This window comes from Carlito syrichta, unplaced genomic scaffold (assembly GCF_000164805.1).
Source record: "Carlito syrichta isolate Samal-C Ts95f unplaced genomic scaffold, Tarsius_syrichta-2.0.1 Scaffold135732, whole genome shotgun sequence".
Taxonomy (NCBI): domain Eukaryota; kingdom Metazoa; phylum Chordata; class Mammalia; order Primates; family Tarsiidae; genus Carlito; species Carlito syrichta.
In genome coordinates this window covers 204,956-231,541 of record NW_007079828.1, presented here as the reverse complement: position 1 = coordinate 231,541, position 26,586 = coordinate 204,956, and the positions used below count along the sequence as shown (strand labels likewise).

The following is a 26,586-nucleotide window of genomic DNA, read 5'->3' as shown; positions in this document are numbered from 1 at the left end:
TGCCCAGGCGGGTCTCGAACCCGCAGGCTCAGGCAATTCACTCACTTCAGCCTCCCAAAGCGCGGGATTACAGGCTGAGCCACCGAGCCCAGCTTAATCTTCATTTTCAACCAGCAACCCAAGTAAGGTGATCAGTCCATCAACATAACTCAAGAATTCTTCAAAATATTCTTCAGGCATCGAATATTAACATTCAGAGTGTCACATGGCAATAAGTAAATATCCATTTCTATTCTTATCAAACATAATTCTGTTCCAATCACAAGAGGAAGAAAAAAACCTAAGATACACTGATGCACTTATTGCCTGAAGTAATAAAACAAAAATTTTTTTTTTTGAGTTGGAATCTCACTCTATCACCCAGGCTGGAGTGCAGTGGCACATTCATGGCACCACCGAAGCCTCGACCTGCAGAGCTCAGGTGATTCTTCCGATTCAGTTTTTCGAGTAGCTGGAACTACAGGCAAGCACCACCATGCCTGGCTAATTTTTTTATTTATTGTAGAGATGAAGTCTCACCAAGTTGCCCAGGCTGGTCTCCAATCCATGGGCTGAGGCAATCCTCTCACCTCAGCCTCCTAAAGTGCTGGTATTATAGGCGTGAGCCACTGCACCCAGTCACTGAAATTCCTTATTTCTCTTAACTCACATATTTAATTTCTATCAATTTATACCGGATCTCTAATTAATTAAGTGCTTGTCCACTTTATATTCCCCCTAAGCACTTAATGCAATGTCTCTTTAATTTAAACTCTTGACAAGAAGTCAGATTCAAATTTATTTTTCACTTTACCAAGAAAAAAACTTTTTTAAAAAACAACTGCTATACTATTCAAATAGTCTTCATAGTGCAATCTGTTATTAATAAACAAGTTACACACTTTTGTTTAGTCAAAGTTACCAAAAGCAAAAACTACTTTCTTCTGAGAAATTATTATTTTCTGAGATAATTCTGAGAATATGTGACCGCCTTCCAACAAGGGGAAAGATTAGACAACACAAATTCTTATGCAGCACTGGACATGTGAACAAAATTTTCCTTACCTGACAACAGTCTGATCATAGAAAGTTCCAGAATCATCAGGTACCACCTCAGGTGTTTGTTGTCTTTCTTCAGGTTCCTCTACTTCTTCCTCAGATTCTAAGTGAAAAAAAGAACTTTAAGGCCGGGTACAGTGGCTCACACCTATGATCCCAGCACTTTGGGAGGTGGAGGTGAGAGGATTGCCTGAGCTTACGGGTTCGAGACCAGCCCGGGCAACTTGGCAAGACCTCATCTTTACAATAAATCAAAAAATTAGCTGGGCATGGTGGCGCATGCCTGTAGTTCCAGCTATTGGAAGGCTGAGGCAGAAGGTTCGCCTGAACCCAGCAGGTCGAGGCTGCGGTGGCCAGGAACATGCCACTGCACTCTAGGCGGGGCAACAGAGACTCCAACTCAAAAAAAAAACAAAAAAAAATGTTAAAGTAATTTATGCTTACAATTCACAAATTTATGTTTGTGAATTCACAAATACAATCACTTTTACGATGTTTACTAAAAGGTCAACAAGGCCGGGCTCGGTGGCTCAGCCTGTAATCCCAGCGTTTTGGGAGGCTGAGGTGAGTGGAATGCCTGAGCCCACGGTTCGAGACCCGCCTGGGCAACTTGGTGAGACCTCGTGTCTACAATAAATCAAAAACTAGCCAGGCGCGGTAGCGCACGCCTATAGTTCCAGCTACTTGGAAAGCTGAGGCAGAAGGATCGCCGGAGCCCAGCAGGTTGAGGCTGCAGTGACTGGGAGCGTGCCACTGCACTCCAGTCCAGACGACAGAGTGAGACTCCAACTCAAAAAGAAAAAAAAAAAGTCAACAAAGTAAGAAAAAACACATATACCAGGGGTGCCACAAAAGGTGTACACATTTTAAGAGATGTTACCTATGTATTACTTAATGTTTGTCATAATCAGAAATGTCTAGGCGCTGATGACAATTACTCTCAGCACCAGCTGTAACTGCAGAAGTCATACGTGACTGGTATTCATTGTTTGTTGTCAGTATATATTGAGTATTACAATTTTTATTCATTTTCCTTTCTTTTTATTCTGTAACAATTGCCAGTTTTATTCCTCTGGCTCAGCGATCCAGAGTTAATTTGAGGCTCACATTTCTTTTTTTTATAGCTCTTTCAAGAGTTTAGGTGCCCCCATTGCTCATTTTCCCTTCTTAAAATGTGTACTTTTTTTTGGCACCCTCTGTATAAGAAAGCAGGGCAATTGGGTAAGATCATGGCATAGACTTTAAAAATAGAGGTAAGGCTACTGCGGTGTTTTGGTTAAGAATATGGTGTTTGGAGCTGTATTTCCAGTAACCTAATGCAGGCTCTATCACCTTACTAGTCACATGACATTGGGCAAATTGCACTAGGCAGTAACCTAATGCAGGCTCTACCGCTTTCCTAGCTATATTACATAAATTACTGCATCTCAGTGCCCTAATCTATTAAAAGGACAGTATTGTCTAAATTATCTGTGTATTACACAATAAACATAAAGCACTTAGAACAGTCTCAGCCATTCAGAAAATACTCACATTTTATTACTGTGGAGAGATTTTTCATGAGTCTGTGTTTCTGCACATCTTCCACACCTTCCTTTCTTCCATACTATCTTTAAAGAACATCTGTATAACAAACAGTTTTGGAAAAACACTATCTCCCTCCAGAGTAAAGGGTGGGCATGTTTACTGCCCATTATAGAAGATTTGGGCTTCCTGAACTCAGTGTTCTATGCCTTTAACACAGCTCATAGCAATACAAATATCACCTGTCCTCCTTCAAAGTATCCTGTGGAAACTGTGGCAAAAATGGTAATACTGTTGCTGTAATAACCTGCCTACTTCTGACCTACGAGTCTTATATCTTCCATGAAGTAAGCTAACCTCAAGTAGAGTAAAACTTCAGACAGTAGCGTTTTGACAATTACTAGTTACTAAGGAAGAACACTGAGTCTAATGAAAACATTCAAGAAATCCATAGTCGCTTGGGTCATTCAGATGCCTTTAAAAAAATTTATACAAGTAACTTACAGTGTTTCACTTACCCTCCTGAGGCTCAGTGACAAAGCCACCAAAGACCTCATCTTGGTATCTGAAGATATCATTGTGAACATAGAACTTATTTGCAACAGAGCCCTGCAATGCCAACAAAAAGTTTTCATTTATTCAACAGACTTTTAAAAAGTCAAATGACTCTCAACCTATGGTTCTCAACTATGAGCAGGTTTGCCCCCAGGAGAAATTTGGCAATGTCTGGAGTCATGTCAGTTTCACAATGGGGAGTGTTACTGGCAACTAACTAGAGTCAGGTACTGCTAAACATCTTGCAATGCCATAGCACAGGACCCCACAACAAAGAATTAGTCAGTCCGAAATGTCAACAGTGCCAAGACAGAAAAGCACTACTCTACAACAATACGGTTGTAAAAAGATTACATTCACATATACTTGGTTTGCTCAAAACATTTACCCTCACCACCAGAAGGATATCCAAAAATGGGCAAAGCTCTAAGTATGTAAAATGCCATAGGCCCCACATCTTAAATCATTAAAAGGTAATCATAGCCGTAACTTCAGCAGATATTTAAAATTACCTAAACCTGTATCCAAGAATACTGACAAGCACTCAAGAATAGTGGAGCTGAAAAAGCTTGTTCACACTAGTTATAAGATACACCTGACCAATTGTGTCATTTACTAGTTATTCAATGTCTACGGCTATTTCTCACTTGTAAAAAGAATATCAATAATACCATAATGCTTTGTGTAATAAATGAGAAAGTATAATACATCATTATGTAAACTATCTCATTTAATACACAAAACATTTATGTAAAACTATTATGTAAACTAAGGGTGAGTTAGATTCTGCCTTTAAAAAAAAAAACTATAATTAAATCTGCAATTGGCAACGGGCATTGTGGCTCACGCCTGTAATCCCAGCACTTTGGGAGGTGGCAGCGAGAGAACTGCCTGAGCCCAAGGATTTGAGACTAGCCTGGGCAACATGGCAAGACCTCATCTCTACAAGAAAAAAAAACTAGTCAGGCAGAGTGGCGCTTGCCTGTAGTTCCAGCTGCTTGGAAGGCTAAGGTGCAAGGATCGCCTGAGCCTACCAGGTCCAGGCTGCGGTGACCATGGGTACACACACCACTGTACTCCAGCCTGAGCATAAGAGTGAGAATCCAACTCCAAAAAAAAAAAAACCTGTAATTGGCAATCATAATCCATGTGATTCTTTGCATGTTTAGAAGTATATCAAGTCTTGATACTGTAACCTAAGCCTTCCTCTAAAAATTATGACTATAAAGACTTTGTGTTATTTTCCAAATAGACAGATATTTTATATTCAAACAGTTAACAAGACAGGGGTTTTAGAATCACTATCCTAAATAGAAAGTTATTTTAAGATTAATGCCAGCCGGGCACGGTGGCTCAGCCTGTAATCCCAGCACTTTGTGAGGCCAAAGCGAGAGGATTGCCCGAGCCCAGGGGTTCGAAAGCAACCTGGGCAACCTGGTTGAGACTTTGTCTCTACAATAAATCACAAAAAAAAAAAAAAAAAAAAAAAAACTAGCCGGACATAGTGGAATGCATCTGTAGTTCCAGCTACTTGGAAGGCTGAGGTAGAAGGATCGCCTAAGCTCAGCAGGTCGAGGCTGCAGTGGCCAAGAGCGTGCCACTGTACTCCAGCTTGGGCAACAAGAGTGAGAATCAAACTCAAAAAAAAAAAAGAGATTAATGGCAGAGAAAATAATCATTTATTCATCAAGTTCTTATTGAAACACTTGTATATAGTTAAGCAGACAGGCTTCCTAACTTTGTTCAGTATAGACCAATTTGGAAGAAAATACAAACACAATGATTCAACACAAACTTGTGGTCCTTTCATAAACATACCTAAAAAAAGCAAGGTCTTCCTGAAGGAACAGAGAACTCCAGAACTGGGGTTGGGACAGTGGCAGTGCGAGATGAGACTGAAACAACTTGTGTCACAAGTTACAAAGTGTTCAAAAATTTTAAAAAGATAAAAAGGCAACCTGAAGGGGATCCTGAAGGGTTTCATGATGACCAGATCTGAGACATTTCTATCTGGACATGATATAGTTAGTAATGGATTTTAACCATGAAATAAACTAAGAACCTATGTGTGATTAAAAAAAAAAAATGAACAAATGAATGTTCTTTACAGTACAACTAATAATATTGAATGATGGGATTAGATAATCTCCATTATCACTACTATTTGAAGAGCAATTGATTCTGACAAAAGTAAACAATGAATGCTAAAGTCAATACACGTAACTTTGATAAAGAAAAAGGTATTTGCATAGTCTCAAAGACCCTCCCAGCCAGGTACAGTGGCTCACGTCTGTAACCCCAGCAGTTTGGGAGGTCAAGGTGAGAGGATTGCCTGACCCTATGTATTCGAGGCCAGCCTGGGCAATATGGCAAGACCTCATCTCTACAATAAATCAAAAAATTAGCTGGGCGTGGTAGCGCACACCTGTAGTTCCAGCTACTTGAAAGGATGAGGTGAAGGATTGCCTGAGCCCAACAGGTCGAGGCTGCAGTTGCCTTGAGCAGCGTGCCACTGCAATCCAGCCTGGGCGACAAAGTGAGACTCCAACTCAAAAATAAAACAAAACAAAGAACCTCCCATAATTTACTTACAAATAAAAAAAATTTTAATTTTACAATGGCAAAACCTGGCAAACATCACCTTAGTTAAGTAATCAAAGTTAATATCATAATAAGAGGAATAAATGACACATCCCTCTGATGTAAGGCACTGAATGATGCTTATGTTATGAGGCATTCCACAAAATAATGTAACTGTACTCTTCAAAACTCTCAATGTCGTGAAAAACCAAAGTTTAAGGAACTATTGCAGACTAAAGGAGACATGAGAGTCATGATAGCTAAATGAGATGTGCAATTACAGACTAAATCTTGAACCAAGAAAAACTATTACTACTTTAAAGGACATTACTGAGATAGTTTCCAAAATTTAAATATGGACTACAGATTGATAATTATATTGTATCATTACTTCCTGAATTTGATAACTGTACTACAGTTATAAAGAATTCCTTAATCTTAGAAAATGCCCACTGATTTATCTGAGGATGACTGACATGATTTTCACAACTTATTTTCTAACAGTTTAAAAGAAAAGGTTAGGAAAATAGAGAAAGAATTACACACACCAGGGCAAGTGCTGACAGAAGTTCTAGGTAGGGGTATATAGTACTAAATGTACTGTTATTGCAACTTTTCCAAAAAAAGTTTAAAAGAATGATATGGACAACCTTTCATTGTTTCTTTTTCATGTATTAGGTTACTACAGAACCAACAATCAGTCCTACACATACCTCAGGAGCAAGAACAAACGTCTGCATGAACCTCCTCAAAGCCTGGTTATTATTGGAGAGAAGTCCCATCACCTGGACCACCACACCATCATTCAGAGTGGCATGAGCATCAACATGGCGAATCTTGGTGTGGCAGTTGGTGAAGTTTTGTGACATAACTTTCCTATGGATTTCCTAAAACATTAAGGCAAGAGTTAATGTCTTAAAATTTATACAACCAGTCAGGCAAAGTGGCTCACGACTGTAATCCCAGCACTTTGGGAGGTGGAGGCGAGAGGATTGGCTGAGCCCAGGGGTTTGAGACAGCCTGGGCAACTTGGCGAGACCACGTCTCTACAACAAATCAAGAAAAATTAGCTGGGCATGGTGGCACACACCTGTAGTTCCAGCTACTTGGAAGGAAGAGATGGAAGGATTGCCTGAGCCCAGCAGGCCGAGTCTGCAGTGGTTCTGAGTGTGCCACTGCATTCCAGCCTGGGCAGAGTGAGACTCTGACACACACAATAAATAAATAAATAAATCACACAGCCTCAAACTAAAAAAAAAACACTTACAACACAGGCAAAAAGAATGTGCATGCTTTCATTACAAAACACAGACTATAATTTAACCCATCTTCACGTATTATATACTACACTTCCAGTGACCACACTTGAGTTTTTAAAACAACTTTCCTGAACTAATATACTATTAAAAAGTTTAGAAAAGATGATCTCCATGCTGCCTGCCGGGCACGGTGTCTCATGCCTGTAAGCCCAGCACTTTCAGAGGTGGAGGTGAGAGGACTGCCTAAGCCCAGGAGTTCGAGACCTGGACAACTGGGCAAGATTTCTTCTCTACAATACATTTTTTAAAAATTAGCCAGGCATGGTGACATGCACCTATAGTTCCAGCTACCTGAAAGGCTGAGGCAGAAGGAGTGCCTAAACCCAGCAGGTGGAGGCTGTGGTAGCCGTGACGGTACCACTGCACTCCAGCCTGGTCAACAGAGCTGAGACTCTGATCCAAAAAAAAGAAGCCGGGCTCGGTGGCTGAGTCTGTAATGCCATGCTTTGGGAGGCTGAGGTGAGTGGATTGCCTGAGCCCGCGGGTTCAAGACACACCTGGGCAACTTGGCAAGACCTCATCTCGACAATAAATCAAAAAAAAAAAAAAATTAGCCAGGCGTGGTAGGGCACGTCTATAGTTCCAGCTACTTGGAAGGCTGAGGCGGAAGGATCACTGGAGCCCAGCAGGTCGAGGCTATGGTGGCCGGGAGCAGCCACTGCACTCTAGTCTGGGTGACAGAGTGAGACTCCAACTCAAAAAAAAAAAAAGAAGAAAAAGAAACGAATGATCCCCATGCTAAAGTTAATTATCTTCAAACATACAAAAACTTTAGAATATCTCAAACAAAATGAACAAATGTGACATCACATAAGCATTTCAACAAATATCATATTAATCAAATAATTAAATACACACACTTCCACTAAGAACTTGAGGAATTTGATTTTCAAGTATCAGCCTACCTATTAAGCATGCATCTCCCTCAACCATATGTCGTCTTCTACCTGCAGAACAGCCTAAACAATGCTTGGTATGCTCACCTTCTGCCCATAGACTGCATCTGCTGGCTTTCCATTTGAATCCAGTCCCCCATGGACATAAGACGAGTTCTTTCCATAAAATCTGTAAAACAGGAAGATAATTCACTTGTCACCTTCAAGTACACTAAGTATTCATTTTTCATGCTTGGTACTATCCTGCCTCACTGGCAGACTCCTGAAGACAGAAATATGTTGTCTTTTTCATATTTGTATACAATCATCTATCCACCCACTACACGCCACTCCATCAACATTTAAATGCGAGATGGATTTGGTCAACTGGAACAACACTTATTTTACAAATTACAAGTTTCAGGTTTTCAAAGGGTGATCGTGTTTGGAAAGGATTTTGTAGTTCATGTCAGGAAGGCACCTAACACAAAAGTTCCTGTTTACACTTAGGAAGATAATAGGTAGTTAGGCTGAGACAGCTATATTCTTCATAGACTGAGAGAATCCTTTTACATCTGTGAATGCATGTGAGTAGCTCCCATTAAACACCCAACAGTTCACGCAGGTGGTTTTGAGGAGTATTTAACAATTTCTGCTCATGCAGTTAAGAACATCAGACTTCTGGTCAGGCGTGATGGCTCAGCCTATAATCTCAGCATGTGGATTGCCTGAGCCCACAGGTTCGAGACCAGCCCAGGCAACTTGGCGAGAACTTGTCTCTACAATAAAAAATAAATAAATAAAAAATAAAATAAAAAATTAGCCGGGCATGGTAGCATTCACCTGTAGTTCTGGCTACTTGAAAGGCTAGGGCAGAAGGATCGCCAGAGCCCAGCAGGTCAACGCTAGGGTGGCTGTGAGTGTGCCCCTGTACTCCAGCCTGGGCAACAGAGTGAGACTCCGACTCAAAAAAAACAAACAAAAAAAAGAACTTCAAACTTCCTCTTAGTTTTCACTCATCTGTATCAATTCCTCAGTTTTCATTAAAACTATACTCCATCCGGAAAAGCCACACACACACACACACCTCAACCTGTTCAAACCCATGCATAATCACAATTATAATTTCTCGATATCTGTCTTCCAAATAAGCATTTTTTCAAAAATGAGCCCATACATGTTATTCTACATCCCTGTGCACCCCCAAGAACCACAAGTCTGTCTTCCTACTTTGCTAGTAAAAATATGTACAGGCTAGTATGGTAGCTCACACTGTAATCCCAGCACTTTAGAAGACTAAGGTCTGCTTGAGGCCAGAAGTTCAAGACCAGCTTGGGCAACAAAATGAGATCTCATTTCTCAAAAAAAAAAAAAAAAAAAAAAAATATTAAAAACAATTAGACTGGGTGAGGTGGCTCACACCTATAATCCCAGCACTTTGGGAAGCAGCGGTGAGAGGACTGCCTGAGTCTGCGAGTTTGAGAGCAGCCTGGGCAACTTGGCGGGACCTCATCTCTCCAATAAATGAAAAAATTAGCCAGGTGTGGTGGCGCGTGCCTGTAGTTCCAGCTACTTGGAAGGCTGAGGCGAAGGATCACTGGAGCCCAGCAGGTCAAAGCTATGGTGGCCATGAGTCTAGGCTACAGAGGGAGACTCCAACTCAAAAAAAAAAAAAAAATTAGCCAGGCTCGGTGGCTCAGCCTATAATCTCGCACCTTGGGAGGCTGAGGTGAGTGGATTTGCCTGAGCCCACGGGTTCGGGACCCGCCTGGGCAGGCGAGACTTCATCTCTACAATAAATCAAAAGATCAGCCAGGCGTGGTAGCGCGCACCTGTAGTTCCAGCTACTCAGAAGGCTGAGGCGGAAGGACCGCTGGAGCCCAGCAGGTCGAGGCTGCGGTGGCCAGGAGCGGCCACTGCATTCCAGTCCGGGCGACAGAGTGAGACTCCAACTCAAAAAAAAAAAAAATTAAAAAGAAAAAAGTATGTACGTCAGTCAGATCATCAGTTCCAATTTACTTTTCACCGTACCTAAGATGCACCTCAGACAAGAAATGTGAAAAAAAGACGTCTTAAAATCAACAAATAACTTGATAGATTAGTCCCCTCAAATGATAAAGAAAAACTTTCTTAAAAATTAATAAATAATAATATTGAGCCAGATGCTATGGCTCATGCCTATAATCCCAGCACTTTGGGAGGCGGAGGCGAGAGGATTACCTGAGCCCGCGGGTTTGAGACCAGCCTGGGCAACATGGCAAAACCCCGTTTCTATAATAAATCAAAAAATTAGCTGGATATGGTGGTGCACACCTGTAGTTCCAGCTACTTGGAAGGGTGAAGCGGAAGGATCGCATAAGCTCAGCAGGTCGAGGCTGCGATGGCAGTAAGTAGCATGCCACTGTATTCCAGGCCAGGTGACAAACAGACTCCAACTCAAAAATAAATAAATAAATAATAATAATAATAATATTGACAAGAAAGTGACCCAGCAAATACACATTTTAACCTTCTTTGAAATTATTCTAGGAAGCCCACATAAAAAGACAGAGTTGTGTAACATATAACACTGTTCTTAAGTATTTGGTTAGTTTCTTTCAATCTCTGTTCCTTCTTCAACTTCAAATTTCTCTAACTTCTAAGGACACACACTAAAACTTTGATATAAAACATGATCAAAAAAGGGGGCAAAAAGTTTGAAGACTTGTTCTGCTACTTGCCACGTAAATATGTACCAGCAAACTTTTTTTCTTTTATTGAGTTGGAGTCTCATTTTGATGCCCAGGCTTGAGTGCAGTGGCACTCTCACAGCCACTGTACCCTTGACCTGCTGGTCTCAGGCAATCCTTCCAAGCAGCTGGAACTATAGGCGAGCGCCACCACGTCCAGTCAATGTTTTGATTTATTGTAGAGATGCAGTCTCACTAAGTTGCCCAGGCTGATCTCGAACCCCTGGGCCCAGGCAATCCTCTTGTCTCCACCTCCCAAAGTGCTGGGATTATAAGCATGAGCTACTATGCCCAGCATACCAGCAAACTTTTAACTCCTTTGAGTTTCTTTACCTCCAGAGTGAAGTTAACTCTTCTACAAAGTACTACTAAAAAGCTTTCATAAGGATCCAGAAGAACTGAATAAAAGTGTGTTGAGGCCTGGAACAAGTGGCTCAGCACCTTGGGAAGCTGAGGCAGGAGGATCACTTCAGCCTATGAGTTCGAGATGGGCCTGGGCAACATACTGTGACCTCGTCTCTACAAAAAAAATCAAAAAATTAGCCAGGCATGGTGGCATGTGCCTATAATCCCAGCTACCCAGGGGGCTGAGGCTGAAGGATCACCTAGCTCAGGAGGCTGAGGCTGCACTGAGTTGTGAGTATGCCTCTGTACTCCAGCCTGAGTGACAGAGTGACACCCTCAATTCAAAAAAAGGGGAATGCTTTGGAAATTTTAAAGCCTTAAAAAAAACTCACAAAAGGGCATTTTTCCTTTTCAGAGCAACATCAAAGCCTGTACTGAAAACAAACATATAAATTTTCTTTTATACTGGATAATCACATGTTATTCAATGAGTAACCTGGTCAAAGTACAATGGAAAAAATAGTTCTGACCCAGCAAATACACATTTTAACCTTCTTTGAAATTATTCTAGGAAGCCCACATAAAAAGACAGAGTTGTGTAACATATAACACTGTTCTTAAGTGAAAATAATGAAATCAACCTATATATCCATTATGAAGGGATTGGAGTATACTATATCTGTATAATATAAAAAAACTCTGTGGTCACTAAAATTAACAGGATACATGTATTACCCTGAAAGACAACCCCAGATTATCTAGTAAAAAAGGCTAAAAGACAGCATATTAAAATATGTTTGTGCCAGACGCAGTAGTTTACACATGTTTACACATGGGAGGTGGAGGCGAGAGGACTGTCTGAGCCCAGGGGTTCGAAACTACCTTGGGCAACTTGGCGAGACCACATCTCTGCAATAAATCAAAAAAACTAGCTGGGCGAGGTGGCACAAGTCTATAGTTCCAGCTACTTAGAAAGATTGCCCAAGCCCAGCAGGTCGAGGATACAGTGGCTAAAAGCGTGCCACCTGCACTCCAGCCTAGGTGACAGTGAGACTAAAATTCAAAAAAAAAAAAAAAGCTTGCATATACATAAAAAAATTGTTAGCATGGTACTGCTAGATATTTCCACAATGTATTGTATATCTGTGTTTTAATTTTCACTAAACATGCATCATTTCTACTAAAAAGATAACTCCAATTTTTTTAAGTCCATCATTCTGAGTCTCACTGTCACACAAGCTGGAGTGTAGTGGCACATTCACAGCCACCACAGACTCAACCAGCTTGGCTCAGGCAATCCTTCTGCTTCAGCCTTCCAAGTAGCTGGAACTACAGGCACACTTGCCACGCTCAGCTAATTTTTTGGATTTATTGTAGAGATGAGGTCTCGCCATGTTGTGCAGGCTGATCTTGAACTCTGGGTCTTAGGCAATCCTCTCACCTTTGCCTCCCAAAGTGCTGGGAATATAGGTGTGAGCCACTGCACATGGCTACAGAAGTATGTTATTACAGGAACGGTCATGGATCTTCTTTCAATACATTCTTTTTCTTACATCTACGCACACATAAGGAGTAAATATTAGTAAATATTGCAGAAGTATATGTTTACATTTCCAGATGCTATTCCTGATAGCATACAAATTCAGGCAACCTAGTCTAAACTTTTTTTAATAATAGTTGTACTATGTTCTTTTAAAAATTCTTATAATTTTTTTTTTTTAGTTGGAGTCTCACTGGGTCTCCCAGGCAGGAATGCAGTGGCACACTCCCAGCCACCAGAGCCTCGAACTGCTGGGTTCCAGCGATCCTTCCATCTCAGCCTTCCAAGTAGCCAGAACTACAGCGCGCGCTACCACGCCTGGCTAATTTTTTTAATTTATTGTAAAGATGAGGTCTCGCCAAGTTGCCCGGGTGGGGTTTAGGCAATCTACTCGCCTCGGCCTCCCAAAGTGCTGGGATTATAGGCTGAGCCACCGAGACCAGCCTAAAATTCTTATAATTTTAAAAGCCATTTCTTATTGGTACTTATGTGCAAGCAACTAGTATGCAACAACCCTACAGGGTACAGGATGATGAATGGGAGAATCTCAATGACAAGTGTTCACATACTAAATAGCAGCATTAGATGATGCCGGAGAAAAACGTCATACCTATGCAGCATGTCCGGAGCCTGGTTCAGCAGTGTGTAATACTGTCTCACAAATTCCCGCCCGACCAGCAGGGGACTAGGCTTCTCCATCACCATTGCTTTGGTCAATTCAACCTGGAAAAAGTCAAATATGTCCAACTTAAAAGATCAAACACAGGGAAAAAGACCGAATCACTCGGAAAACAACCCAGGGACAAGATTACTTAAGCAATTCTTGCTTTGAAAAAGAACTAAATATTATAAGAACAAACAAAACCCACTCAAACCAACTGAGAGTGTATATAAATTTATTACAATCATATAAATATATGGGGTGGGAATCCTAAGAAGAATTCATCTCTATCCCCAGTACTCCATATCTTAAACTGGATATAAGAACCTCAAAGATCCCAGCCTGGGCAACATAGCAAGATCTCATCTCTTAAAAAAAAAAAAATTAGCTAGGCATGGTGGCACACGCCTATAGTCCAAGCTACTAGGGAGGCTGAGGCAGAAGGATCGCCTGAACCCTGGAGGTCAAAGCTGCAATGAGCCATGAGTGTGCCACTGCATTCCAGCCTAGGTGACAGAGTACTTGACTCAGGAAAAAAAAAAAAATCCTTGAAGAGGCCGGGCTTAGTGGCTTGTGCCTGTGGCCTGTAATTCCAGAACTTTGTGAAGCCAGGCAAGGAGGATCACTTGAAGTCAAGTGTTCAAGACCAGCCTGGTTAACACAGAGAGACCTTGTCTCTATAAAAACAAAACAAAGCCTTCATCTCTCCCACAGCAAGTCCTCAAGCAAAAGGTAAAATCATTGATTATTTGACTTTACCCAGGTATTATAACTAGTTTCAGAAATGGAACACAGGTCTCCCAATCCCTCAGAAACAGGTAAAATGAAGACCATTTTCATTTCATTAAGTTGTCCTTACATATTTCTTTATATAAAGAAACTAAAAGTTTTGCTTCCCTGTCTTATCCAAAATAGACAGCATATCCACAATATAAAATGCAACGTAAAAGGAGCCTTCATGACAGGATAAAGAATTTGTAGAAAGAAAACAGTACACAAAATTCCTCTTTGCACTCTTCTTGCACTTGATTTCATCAGAACTAACTGCTCTTCTTCGCACATCATCACCAGACTAATCAATCACATCAACCTAGCTGCACCCTTTGATACTGCCAAAAGTCTTGACTTTTTTTTTTCTTCTTTCTTTTTACTTTTTGGGGAAGTGGGGAGAGAGAGAGAAGAAAACATATGTTGAACAGTTCCAAGATTTTGTAAGTTTCTACAACTATGGACTCTAGCTGTTCCTAATATAACAGCATATACCAGTGTTAGAAAACAAATAATATTCTGAAAAATAATATATACTAAAATCATTAAGACCTAGAAAGATCAGAGATATTAAATATGACCTTCCATTTACCAGCTCTAAAAGAACCACCAAAATCTAAGAAAAATACAGTGTAAGAGTTTTAACAAAGCTATCTTCAACACAAGTAATATATGACAAATGAACAGCCGGGCTCGGTGGCTCAGCCTGTAATCCCGCGCCTTTGGGAAGCTGAGGTGAGTGGATTGCCTGAGCCCGCGGGTTCGAGACCCGCCTGGGTAGAGAGACCTCATCTCTACAATAAATCAAAAAAAAAAAAAAATCAGCCGGGCGTGGTAGCGCATGCCTGTAATTCCGGTTACTCAGAGGCTGAGGCAGAAGGATCGCCGGAGCCCAGCAGGTCGAGGCTGCGGTGGCCAGGAGCAGCCACTGCACTCCAGTCTGGGTGACAGAGTGAGACTCCAACTCAAAACAAAACAAGACAAATGAACTTTGAAAATGGGTGCTATTTTAAAATAGTAAATGAGTATTTGAGAGCCAACAATAGGAAACCCCAAAAACTTCTGTAACTTTCACTAGGGAAATCCTCCAACACCATTCATTAGCTCTGATCTTGCACTAGTAACTTAATCTCTTTGCACCTCAATTCTTTCATCTGTAAAATTAAAATTGAAGTGCCTGAAAGTAAGCACTGAATGTTAGCTGTTATTATTACCATCAGTATTAACTCTGATGAAGAAAACCATTTCCACATTCTACTCTTTCATGTCACCCGAAAGGATAACTCCTTAATTATTTTCCCAGAGATAAAAAGAATTATTTCCCACAAGGATTTTTTTTTAACGCAGATTCTCAATAAGTTGACATAAAGTTGGGAAAACTATACCTGATCCTGGAGCAACATACGTGAAAATTCATGTAAAAATTAATTCCCAAAACCTTAAGTACTAATATCCTACAGTTGAACGGGAGCCTAACCGATGATATAAATAGTCAACGAACTGTGTATATAGTATATATATTACTCACTGTATACTTATAATAAAGTTAGCGAAAATAACAGGTCAAGAAAATTATGGCCAGACTCGGTGGCTCAGCCTGTAATCCCAGAACTTTGGGAGGCCAAGGTGAGTGGACTGCCAGAGCTCGCAGGTTCCAGACCCACCCAGGCAACTTGGCGAGAACTCATCTCCACGATAAAAAAATAAAAAATTTGCCAGGCATGGTAGCACGCACCTGTAGTTCTAGCTACTTGGAAGGCTGAGGCGGAAGGATCGCCAGAGCCCTGCTAGCAGGTCTAGGCTGCAGTGGCCAGGAGCATGCCACTGCACACCAGTCTAGGCAACAGAGCGAGACTCCAACTCAAAAAAAAGAAAATTATGAAAGACCAGATGGTGGCTTGTGGCTGTAATCTGAGACCAAGGTGGGAGGATAGCTTGAGGCCAGGAGTATTGAGACCAGCCTGGGCAACAAAGTGAAACCTCATATCCACAATAAAATCAGGTGGTTGCTATGGCTCACGCTAGTAATCCCAGCACTTTGGGAGGCAGAGGAGACCACCCTGGGCAACATGGCAAGACCTCATCTCTACAACAAATTAAAAAATGAGCCTGGTGTTGTGGCACATGCCTGTGGTCCCAGCTACTTGGAAGGCTGAGGAGGAAGGATCAACTGAGCCCAGCAGGTCTAGTCTGTGGTGGCCATGAGCATGCCATTGCACCGCACTCCAGCCCAGGCTGGACAGAGACTCCAATTCAAAAAAAAAAAACTTTTTTTAATGTTTTAGATTTTTAAAAACACAGGAAAAATAAAACAAAGAAAATATATTTACAGTATGTATTATATATTTATTGATACTGCACTTTTCCTTGCAATGCCATGGCTTTTCTCTGCTTCTTGGGAACACTTCCAGCATCACTAGTGACACTTCACATGGGTCCCATGGTGTTATTCAAGGTTGACAGTATTGCCACTAAACATGATGAAAAATACTCAAGAACAGAGAGATCACCTTTTACTGCAGGACCAAATTTACTGAAGAGAGAACTGCTCATGTACAGATGATTCTGTTTTAAGGGGATATCGGTAACACTTGAGCTCACTACAACAGTAACAGGAGATGGCTACAAAATTATAGTACAGTATGCATTATAGTTAATTTTAAGCAGTTTTGATTTAACACTAAATCTTTTTGTTTGTTTACATTTCTCTTTTTTTGAGTTGAGGTCTATCACCTACGCTGGAGTGCGGTGGCATAGATCACAGCTCACTGCAACGTGCGGTGGCATAGATCACAGCTCACCGCAACCTCAACCTCCTGGGTTCAGAATCCTTCCAATTCAGCCTCCTGAATAGCTGGGAATACAGGAGCATGCTTCCACGCCCAGCCATTTTTTTTTTTTTCCTGTAGAGATGGGGTCTTGCTACATTGCTTAGGCTGGTCTCTATCAAGTAATCCTCCCGCATCCACCTTCCAAAGTGCTAAAATTACAGGCATGAGCCACCACTCCCAGCTAATTTTATTGTAGGAATGGGGTTTCACTTTGTTGCCAGCTACTTTAGTTTCTCAACTGTGAATAGCAGCCGTATGTATGTTTGTCTATACGTTTTGATACACTTTGACTTTTATAGATTCATGTATATTTTCTGGTAGTAAATGATAAAAGACTAGTATCTACATATATTTTATGCATTCATGACATACCTTTCTAAAAAATTCTTTTGGTATTTCTAGGCTACTGCTCTTCTGCGAGTTTTTTCAAACTCCTACAAATTTCCAAAAAATTTGCCAATATGTTTCCAATATTTGTATTTTTCAATATATTGAAAAGAATCCTGAGGTGAGAGGATTGCCTGAGCCCATGGGTTTGAAACCAGCCTGTGCAACTTGGCAAGACCGCAAGACCGCATCTCTACAATAAATCAAAAAATTAGCCAGGAGTGGTAGCACACACCTGTAGCTCCAGTCACTTGGAAGGTTGAGGTGGAAGGATCGCCTAACACCAGCAGGTCGAGGCTGTGGTAGTCATAAGCGTGCCACTGAACTCCAGCCTGGGCAACAGAGTGAGACTCCAACTCAAAAAACAAAAAAAGAAAAAGAAAAAGAAAGAAATCTGTATAAGTGGACCCCAGTAGTTCACACCCATGTGGCTCAAGGGTCAATTGTACATTAACTTTCAACACCACTTGATCTCAACTTTCTAGACTGCACAGCAACTTTACAGAAATTACCCATCAGTTAGGCACTGGCTCTCGCTTGTCTGTAATCCCAGCACTTTGGGAGGCAGAGGAGAGGGGATTACCTGAACTCATGGGTTCAAGACCAGACTGAACAATATGGCGAGACCTCATCTCTACAGTAAATCAAAAAATCAGCCAGGCATGGTGGCACATGCCTGTGGTTCCAGCTACTTGGAAGTCTGAGATGGAAGGATCACCTGAGCCCAACACAGCAAGGCTGTGGTGGCCATGAGCATGCCACTGCACTTCAGCCTGGGCGATAGAGACTCTGTCACAAAAAAAACTTCCCCACCAATAATTTTGCTGAAGTTAACAGAAAAATGTTAACGGTGATTCCTTTAAGTCTAAGGAACTATAAGCCTTATGTTCCAATTTTTAACCGACGGGCAGGAAAGCATGAAGGACAACCACCTGAATTTTTAACAGCAGAACTTACTCTATTTAACAAAATTAAAAGCAGCAAAATATCTTAATAGCTCATTACAAGAGCCAGTTTTAAAATAAGAAAAAAATACAACATCATAAAGTTAGTAGCCAAAATGTATATAAAGCTTCATACAAATCACTAAAGAATAACCCAAGAGAAAAACAGGCAAATAAAATGGAGCAGACAATTCTCAGGACAGTACTAAGTGAGCAACTAACTAAGGAGACTAAGTAACCAGTAAAATGCAAACTAAAAATCTATCGCTTCTCACTAGAGATTCCCCCAAGTATTAGCATCTTAGTTAATACCAAACATTGGCAAGCAAAGTAGAAAAAACCACCTGAAAGCGTATTAAAGATGAAGTCTCAGCTGGTACAACCACAGCGGAGAACAATTTTGCAGTTATCTAGTAAAATTTAAAATGCTCTGACGAAAAATCTTGCAATTTTCTTCTAGGCACATATACAAGAGAAACTTGCCCATTTCCCAAGACAAAGGGAGAAATAACTGCCACCCTTTTTCTAAAATATAAGATTGGTAACAACCTACATGCCCATCAAATGGGAAATACATAATAAGTTGTAGTTTATTCACATTAAAGAAACCTTTGTACCATGAAGTCAGTTGCCAAATATGTACTGTATGATAGCCTTAAATTTGTCTAAAAGTGTTTTTAGTATACACCAAGCCATACTAGATATCATACATAGATACATACGTAAATGTATTTTTTAAAATAGGCTGGACTTAAGAAGGCAAATGGATTCGTACAACAAAACAAAAAGTACAAAGACAACTCAGTGGAAAAAAAAGATACCCTTCACCAAATGGTGCCAAACCAATTAGCTTTCCATCACAGAAAACAAAAAACAGAATCTCAACTTGTGCCTCGCAAATATATAAAATTCAAAATGATTCAGACCAAAATGTAAAACCCAAAACTAAACTTCTAGGAAAAATCTGCATGACACTTAGTTAAACAAAGATCTTAGATGCATCAAAAACAGATGTAGAACAAGCTGATAATGTAGACTGTGTTAAAACCTTCTGCTCTGCAAAAGACACCATTAAAAGAATGAAAAGGCAGGTTGGGTGTGGTGGGGTGGGCCTACAGCTTCAGTTACTTGGGAGACTGAAGCAGGAGGATGCTTGAACCTAAAGAGGATCACTATAATCACACCACTGCACTCCAAACTGGGTGACAGCGAGACTCTGTTTCAACAACCAAAAAGAAGACAAATCATAGACTGGAAGTAAATATTTGCAATGTATATATTTTATATATTTTTAAAAACTTGTATTCAGAGTATATAAAGAACTCTAAAAACTGAACAATCGATTCTATAAAATGAGGAAGAGAATTAAAGACATGTCACCATGGTCAGTCATGGTGGCTCATGCCTATAATCCTGGCAGTTTGGAAGGTGAAGGTAAGAGGACTGCCTGACTCCTGAGGTTCCAGACCAGGCTAGGCAACCTGGAGAGATCTGGTCTCTACAATAAATTTTAAAAATTAACCAGGTGTGGTGGCACATGCCTGTAGTTTCAACAACTTGGAAGGTTGAAGCAGAAGGATCGCCTAAGCCCAGAAGGTCAAGGTTGCAATGGCAGTGAGTGTGTCACTGCACTCTAGCTTGGGCAACAGAGACTCTGATTCACTAAAAAAAAAAAAAAAGACATGTCACCAGAGAAATTATATGAATGCTAAATAAAAAATCCTGATCACTAGTAATTACAGAAATGCAAATTAAAAACTGTGAAGTACAACTAAACACCTGTCAGAATGACTAAAATTAAAAAGGCTGACCATACATAATGTTGGTCAGTATACTGGATGCAGAATTCCTCCAAACACTGCTGGCAAGATGGTACAACCACTTTGGAAAAGAGTTGGACAGTTTCTTTAAAAGTGAAGCACACATCTAGGCCAGACTCGGTGGCTCAGTCTGTAAACCCAGCAGTTTGGGAGGCCAAGGTGAGAGGATTGCCTAAGCCTGAGGGTTTGAGATCAGCCCAGGCAACTTGGCGAGACCTGTCTCTAAAATAAATCAAAAATTGGCTGGATGTGGTAACACATGCCTGTAGTTCCGGCTACTCGGAAGGCTGAGATGGAAGGATCGCTGGAGCCCAGCAGGTCGACACTAGGGTGGCCATGTGTGTGCTACTGCAGCCTGGGCAACAGAGACTCCAACTCTAAATGGATGGATGGATGGATGGATGGATGGATGGATGGATGGATAGGTAGACAGGTAGAGAGATAGACAGACAGAAGCATACATCTGTCATCCAGACCTTCCATGCCTTTGTTTCTCATTGGCAAAAAGGCGTATATCTATACAAAGACTTGTACACAAAGTTCAGATGTTTTATTTACAATAGCCAAAAAAAGAAACCAAATGTCCACCAATAGGTGAATGAAAAAGCAAACTGTTGTATACCTATACAACAGACTAGCATTCAGCAATTTGAAATATATATATAATGTATAGTTCTAATTTACATAAAAATTCTAGAAAACGCAAACTTACCTATAGTGAAAGATTTCCTGGAGGCAGAAGGAAAAAACAGGCAAGAAAAAGGAAATACAAAGGAGTATGAGAAAACTTTTAAGGGTGAACAGGTCTAGGATTTTGATTCTGGCTGATTTTATGAAAATATAGACATATAGTGGTATTTTTTTTTAGAGATGGTCTCGCTCTGTCGCCCAGGGTGGAGTGCTCATAGCTCACTGCACCCTCAAATTCCTGGACTCAAGTGATCCTCTTATCTCAGTCTCCTGAATAACTCAGATGACAGGCTCATGCCACCATGCCCAGCTTCGTGGATATATACATGCCAGAAATGCTCAGGTCATACACTTTTAAGTATGTGCAGTTTATTGTGTCAATCAAAAAAAAATTTTTTTACCTCATCAATAAAAATACCCAGCTGGGCGTGGTGGCTCACACCTGTAACCTCAGCACTTTCGGAGGCAGAGGCGAGAGGATTGCCTAAGCCCAGGGGTTCAAGACCAGTCTGAGCAACTTGGTGAGACCTCATCTCTACAATCAATCCAAAAATGAGCCAAGCTACTTGGAAGGCTGAGGCAAGATAACCTGAGTCCAGAAAGGTCCAGACTGCAATAAAGGTCTCCAAAGAAGAGAAGGGAATGGAAACTTGTATTGGAGAAAAAGAAAAGAGCAATGCAAAAATGTTAGCTGTCCAAATTATGAGTACCCATTAAGTTTTTGTATATTTTGCTTCTAGGTTATTTGTTCCTTGTTTTTTTGAGTCGAGGCCTCACTTCTCACTTTGTCAGCCAGGCTGGAATGCAGTCGCATGATCACAATCATGGCTCACTGCAGCCTTGATCTCCTGAGCTCAGGTGATCTTCCACCTCAGTCTCTTGAGCAGTTGCGACCACAGGCACAACCCAATGTGCCCAGCTTTTTTTTCTTTTTTTTTTTGTAGAGATGAGGTCTCACTATGTTGCCTAGGCTGGTATGAAATTTGGTTCTTTAAATTTTTTTTTTTTTTTTTTTTTTGAGTTGGAATCTCACTCTGTCACCCAGACTGGAGTGCAGTGGCTGCTCCCCGCCACGGCAGCCTGGACCTGCTGGGCTCAGGTGATCCTTCCACCTCAGCCTTCCAAGTAGCTGGAGCTACAGGCGTGCGCTACCACGCCTGGCTAATTTTTGATTATTGTAGAGATGAGGTCTCGCCAAGTTGCCTAGGCGGGTCTCGAACCCGCGGGCTCGGGCAATCCACTCACCTCAGCCTCCCAAAGTGTGGGATTACAGGCTGAGCCACCGAGCCTGGCTTGGTTCTTTAAATTTTAAGAGAAACAAAATTTTTCCCAGAACCAAGGAAACTAATACAGAAGCTGACGTCTGTGCTTAAAGCAAGGGCAGTCTCACCATCACTGGGCCTACTGCCAACCTGTTTTCCAAGTCATCACATTTACCACCTGCCATCTCCCTTCAAAACTTTTCCTGACTGCTCTTTGGAGAAATGCTTGACATGGGCAAGGGACAGGCAAAGTACAAGATTAGCATGAAACACCTGGTGATTAATGCAATAAAGAAATGGTTTTTTAAGAGGCAAAAAAAGACACATAAGTATCAAAAGGACAGAGAAGCCGAAGCTGTAACAATTTGAGCAACAGACTAATAATAAAATAAGTAAATGTTACTTAGGATAAAGGACCCCAAAAAGACAGGAAAAGGATAAGTCACTTCTGTGGCTTTCTTCCACAAAAGCCATAATCTCAGTCTAATCATGACATCAGACAAAACAAAATAAGATCAAAATTGTTAAGGTCATAAAAGATAGCTCAGCCGGTAATCCCTCGCTTGGGGAGGGTGAGGTGAGTGGATTGCCTGAGCCTGCGGGTTCGAGACCCACCTGGGCAACTTGGCAAGACCTCATCTCTACAATAAATCAAAAATTAGCTGGGCGTGGTAGCACACGCCTGTAGTTCCAGCTACTTGGAAGGCTGAGGCGGAAGGATCACCAGAGCCCAACAGGTCGAGGCCGCGGTGGCAGGGAGCGGCCACTGCACTCCTGTCTGGGCGACAGAGTGAGACTCCAACTCAAAAAAATAAAAAAGAAAGAAAGATAAAGGAAAAAGACATTGTTACGTCAGGAACCTAAGAGACTTGAGGACTACATACAATGTGGCATCTTGGATTAGACTCTGTAACAGAAAAAGGGCATTAGTAGAAAAACTCAGGAAATTCAAATAAAGCCTATCATTGAATTAACTACTTATCAATGTTAATTTCTTTATTTTTTGAGTCGGAGTCTCTTTCACTCTGCTGCCCAGGTTGCAGTGCAGTGGCACACTCACAGCCACCACAGCCTGGACCCGCTGGGCTCAGGCAACCCTTCTGCCTTCCAAGGAGCTGGAACTACAAGCGCGCCACCACACCCAGCTAATGTTTTGATTTATTGTAGAGTCTAAGTCTCACCATGTTGCCCAGGCTAGTCTTGAACCCATGGGCTCAGGCAATCCTCTCACCTCTGTCTCCCAAAGTACGGAAATTACAGGCATGAGCCACCACGCACAGCTCATCAATATATTAATCTCTTAGTTTTGTTAAATGTACCATGATTTGGTAAGATGTTAGCATTAAGAAAGATGGATAATGAGTATATGAGACCTCTCTGTATTGCAACTCTTCTATAACTCTAAAATTATGTTAAAAATACTAAGTTTTCCTAAAAGAAAAAAACTGCAAGACAAGCAGCAGAAAATTTGTAACTTACTATCTTTTGTTTAGTGTATCCCTTTCTCCACTCCAAAGTTAAATACTAGTTAGCTAGATTCGTAATTAAGGAAAAATCTTTGTTTTCATCAAGATGAAAAGATGTTACAATTAATACTAATGCTCATCTGTGAAATTCCTAAAAAGATTAATCTCATATCCTTTGGAGCCCATAAAACAAAGGTGGATACACTCCAGGAAACCCTAAGGGCAAGCTCAGAGAGGTCACAAACATGGGTGTACTTGAGACAGCCTACAGGCTTGCATAAGCAGTGCGTGGGAGGGAGCTAGAAGGACAGGTAGGTGTCACTCTCATACTTTCCAGATTAGAAATCCTTCTAAAATTTTTGAATTCAAGCCAGGCTCAGTGGCTCAGCCTGTAATCCCGCGCCTTTGGGAGGCTGAGGTGAGTGGACTGCCTGAGCCCGCGGGTTCAAGAGCCGCCTGGGCAACTTGGCGAGACCTTATCTCTACAATAAATCAAAAAATTAGCCGGGCGTAGTAGCGCACGCCTGTCGTTCCAGCTACTCGGAAGGCTGAGGTGGAAGATCACCGGAGCCCAGCAGGTCGAGGCTGCGGTGGCCGGGAGCGGCCACTGCACTCCAGCCTGGGCGATAGAGTGAGACTCCAAATAAAATAAAATAAAAAATTTTTTTTTGAATTCAGAAAATAGCTGAATTCAGCCCTTATCAGGTACCATGTACTTTTCCAAATAGTTTAGACAGGGAATTGAGTTTCAAAGCTTCAATCCTCTTTATAGTACAAATATGAGAATACCCACGATGTGTCAAAACTTTTAAAATAAGTAAAGGGATATACAAATACATGATGATGCTATTATATGTCACTTAATAGCCACCAAAAATTACATCCCTACAAAGTAGACATGAGTACCATGCAGGAAGCCAGATTTCTTTCTCTGAATCATCTTTAATCTTTACTTTTTATTAAATACCTGAAATACATCACACATACCAAATAGTCAAGCAATATTACATGACAAATTGGCCATCTGACAGAAGAGGGAATCTATCATTTAAAGTTATCTAATGATCTGATTTACTAAGCCACAGTCTGTGAAATCAAGTTTTTTCTTGTTTTAAATTGCTTTCTGCTTATAAAACAAGGTTCATTCTTTCTGCGTGGACTACTCCTAGCTCTCAATCCTACCACCCGACTTACAATTCAGCCTTCCCAACGGAAGTCAGACAGTGTCCAAGAGAACTTAAAAGTAAATAGCTGACTTTGAGATATAAAAACATAAACCTAGTTAGCCACCACAATGTGAGCATCAATTCCAAGTGAGATTACAGTTGCTGAGTCTAAATTTAACTCCAGGGCTTGGGAGGACAGTCTCGCACTCCAGAGGGTTCTCCCATGTGCTGCTGACAACTGACTCGGGGGGCTGGGGAGAGGGGTTTTCTTTTTCTGACCTACCTGCTCTGACAATTATCCTCCTCTGTGAAGTCAGTAATAGTTTTGTCCAAGGGAGTCAAAGCACAGTTAAATGAAGAATATACAATGCCTATTTGAATGCTGGAAGCTTTAAAAACTGATTTGCTAAGTGTTTAAAGACCAGTGGACAATTTTATTAAACTGACAAACATAAAGAAAAAAGATAAAATTAGTTGTAATCACAAATTTAGGCTTTACATTAAATGTAATCTTTTGACATTGGCCTCATCTGTCATAAGGACCATATACAACTCACAAACCTATAAATATTTAAAACGGCCCTCTGCCCTTTACTTTCCATGCAAATTACGAGAGCAAGTAAAAAAAAAAAAAAAATCCAAAAAATTACAAAAGAAAAACTGCTCTAAGTAGGTCACAAAAAAACTTTACCAAAATCTCCTAATGTTCCCTTAATGGGCCATCAGATGAGAACAACAAACTGCGTGAGAGCTAAAGATCTGCGTATTTTTCTACTTGTTAAGAGGAGGTGCAAACCTTACCACTGAAAGCATCGAACTCCAACAAAACTAACCCATGACTTGGTTGGGAAGTAGGGAGGCCTAAGTTCTTGATAAACAAATGCACAAGTGATCAGCTGGGGTACCAACTGGAGAAATAATTTTCACATTCCTGCCCAACTATAACCACTTGCCTGAGATCAAGAACAGTATTTTTTTTTTTAATATTTGAAGTAGAAACTACCAAAATTTCCCTCAGTAATGCATAAGGTAATTTCATTCTGATAGGTTTTACCTCAAGCAGGAATAAAATTAGCTGGACTCAAACTTAATTCACGGATGTTTTAACAAAACAAGTGGCTCATCTTTAAGTCTTAAGATGCTATCTCAATAGTTAACATTCTCTGAATGCAAATAATTGAAATTGCCACAGAAGAAGAGTTACAAGTAACACAGTGTTGTATTGTTACTTACACAGGCAACACCGACAAAGGTAAGACCTTGTCCAGACAACATTTAGACCCTTTATCTATCTATTGCTACTTTCTGTTAAGAAACATCGGGAAAGTGTTTGATAAACAGAAACACTCCTTTACCAGGATGTGCACTTCTGGCTGCAGAAACTCCTTAAGGACAGATCCTTAAAACTGTTCAAACAAAATATCTAACACAGCAAAACAGACAAAACTCTTATAAAAAGAAAAAAATGCTTTAAAGTCACTCAACTCAAAATTATACCCATCTTGTGGGGGGGGGGGGGCGTAATTCAGAGCAGTCAGTCCCAAAACGACTGCACTTGTGTCTCAAGTAGAGACTTTAGTTAGTAACGTCGAGTTAACGATTTGAACCTGTAACACAGTAACAAGCATCTCATCAAGCCAAGGCGTACCCTGGCTTTAAAATACCCTCAAATATTAACTGGCCCAGAAAAACAGAAACCCAAGTCGTGGAAGGTGAGCAAGGCATCTTCCACGCGTCGGCGCCTACGCAGGAGCCTAGCAGAGAAAACCCCGGACCAGCGCCCTGAACGCAGACCCCCACCCACGAAGACGACCCCGACTGCCCGAGCGCACTCGCCGCCGCAGGGTCGAGGGGGCGCGGTCCCCGGCGCCACCCTCTCCACCCCGCGCGCCTCCCTCGACCCGAGGCCGTGCGCTCCGAGGCTCGTCGCCCTGGACCTCGTGCGAGTCCATCTCCTCCAAAGCCGGCTCCGATGGGGGAAGGAAAAGCAGCGGGAAAAAACGGATCCCGGGTCCGGCCCCGGGGCCTCGCCTCCCACTGGCGGGAACTTCCCCCGGCCGCGGCCGCCCGTCCCGGGAGGGGGGCG

At 41.4% G+C, this 26,586-nt stretch overlaps 1 protein-coding gene across 3 annotated transcripts in view; it reads right to left on the bottom strand.

The window, feature by feature from the left end:
- The window catches only part of G3BP1 (G3BP stress granule assembly factor 1), a 45,602-nt gene that overhangs the window by 17,915 nt on the left and 1,101 nt on the right, over window positions 1-26,586 (bottom strand). For 2 of the 3 annotated variants that reach the window (XR_503693.2, XM_008049546.1), the window contains exons 2-6: window positions 13,116-13,228; window positions 8,000-8,081; window positions 6,411-6,584; window positions 3,081-3,171; window positions 1,045-1,141 (exon numbers count right to left, since the gene is read on the bottom strand). Coding sequence is in view for 2 of the 3 variants with exons in the window: in XM_008049546.1 (XP_008047737.1) it covers window positions 1,045-1,141; window positions 3,081-3,171; window positions 6,411-6,584; window positions 8,000-8,081; window positions 13,116-13,210 (539 nt within the window). In the remaining variant the exon portion in view is untranslated. Of the gene's footprint in view, window positions 1-1,044; window positions 1,142-3,080; window positions 3,172-6,410; window positions 6,585-7,999; window positions 8,082-13,115; window positions 13,253-18,642; window positions 18,646-26,586 lie in introns of all 3 variants that reach the window. The other variant, XM_021708305.1, reaches the window with a different exon arrangement.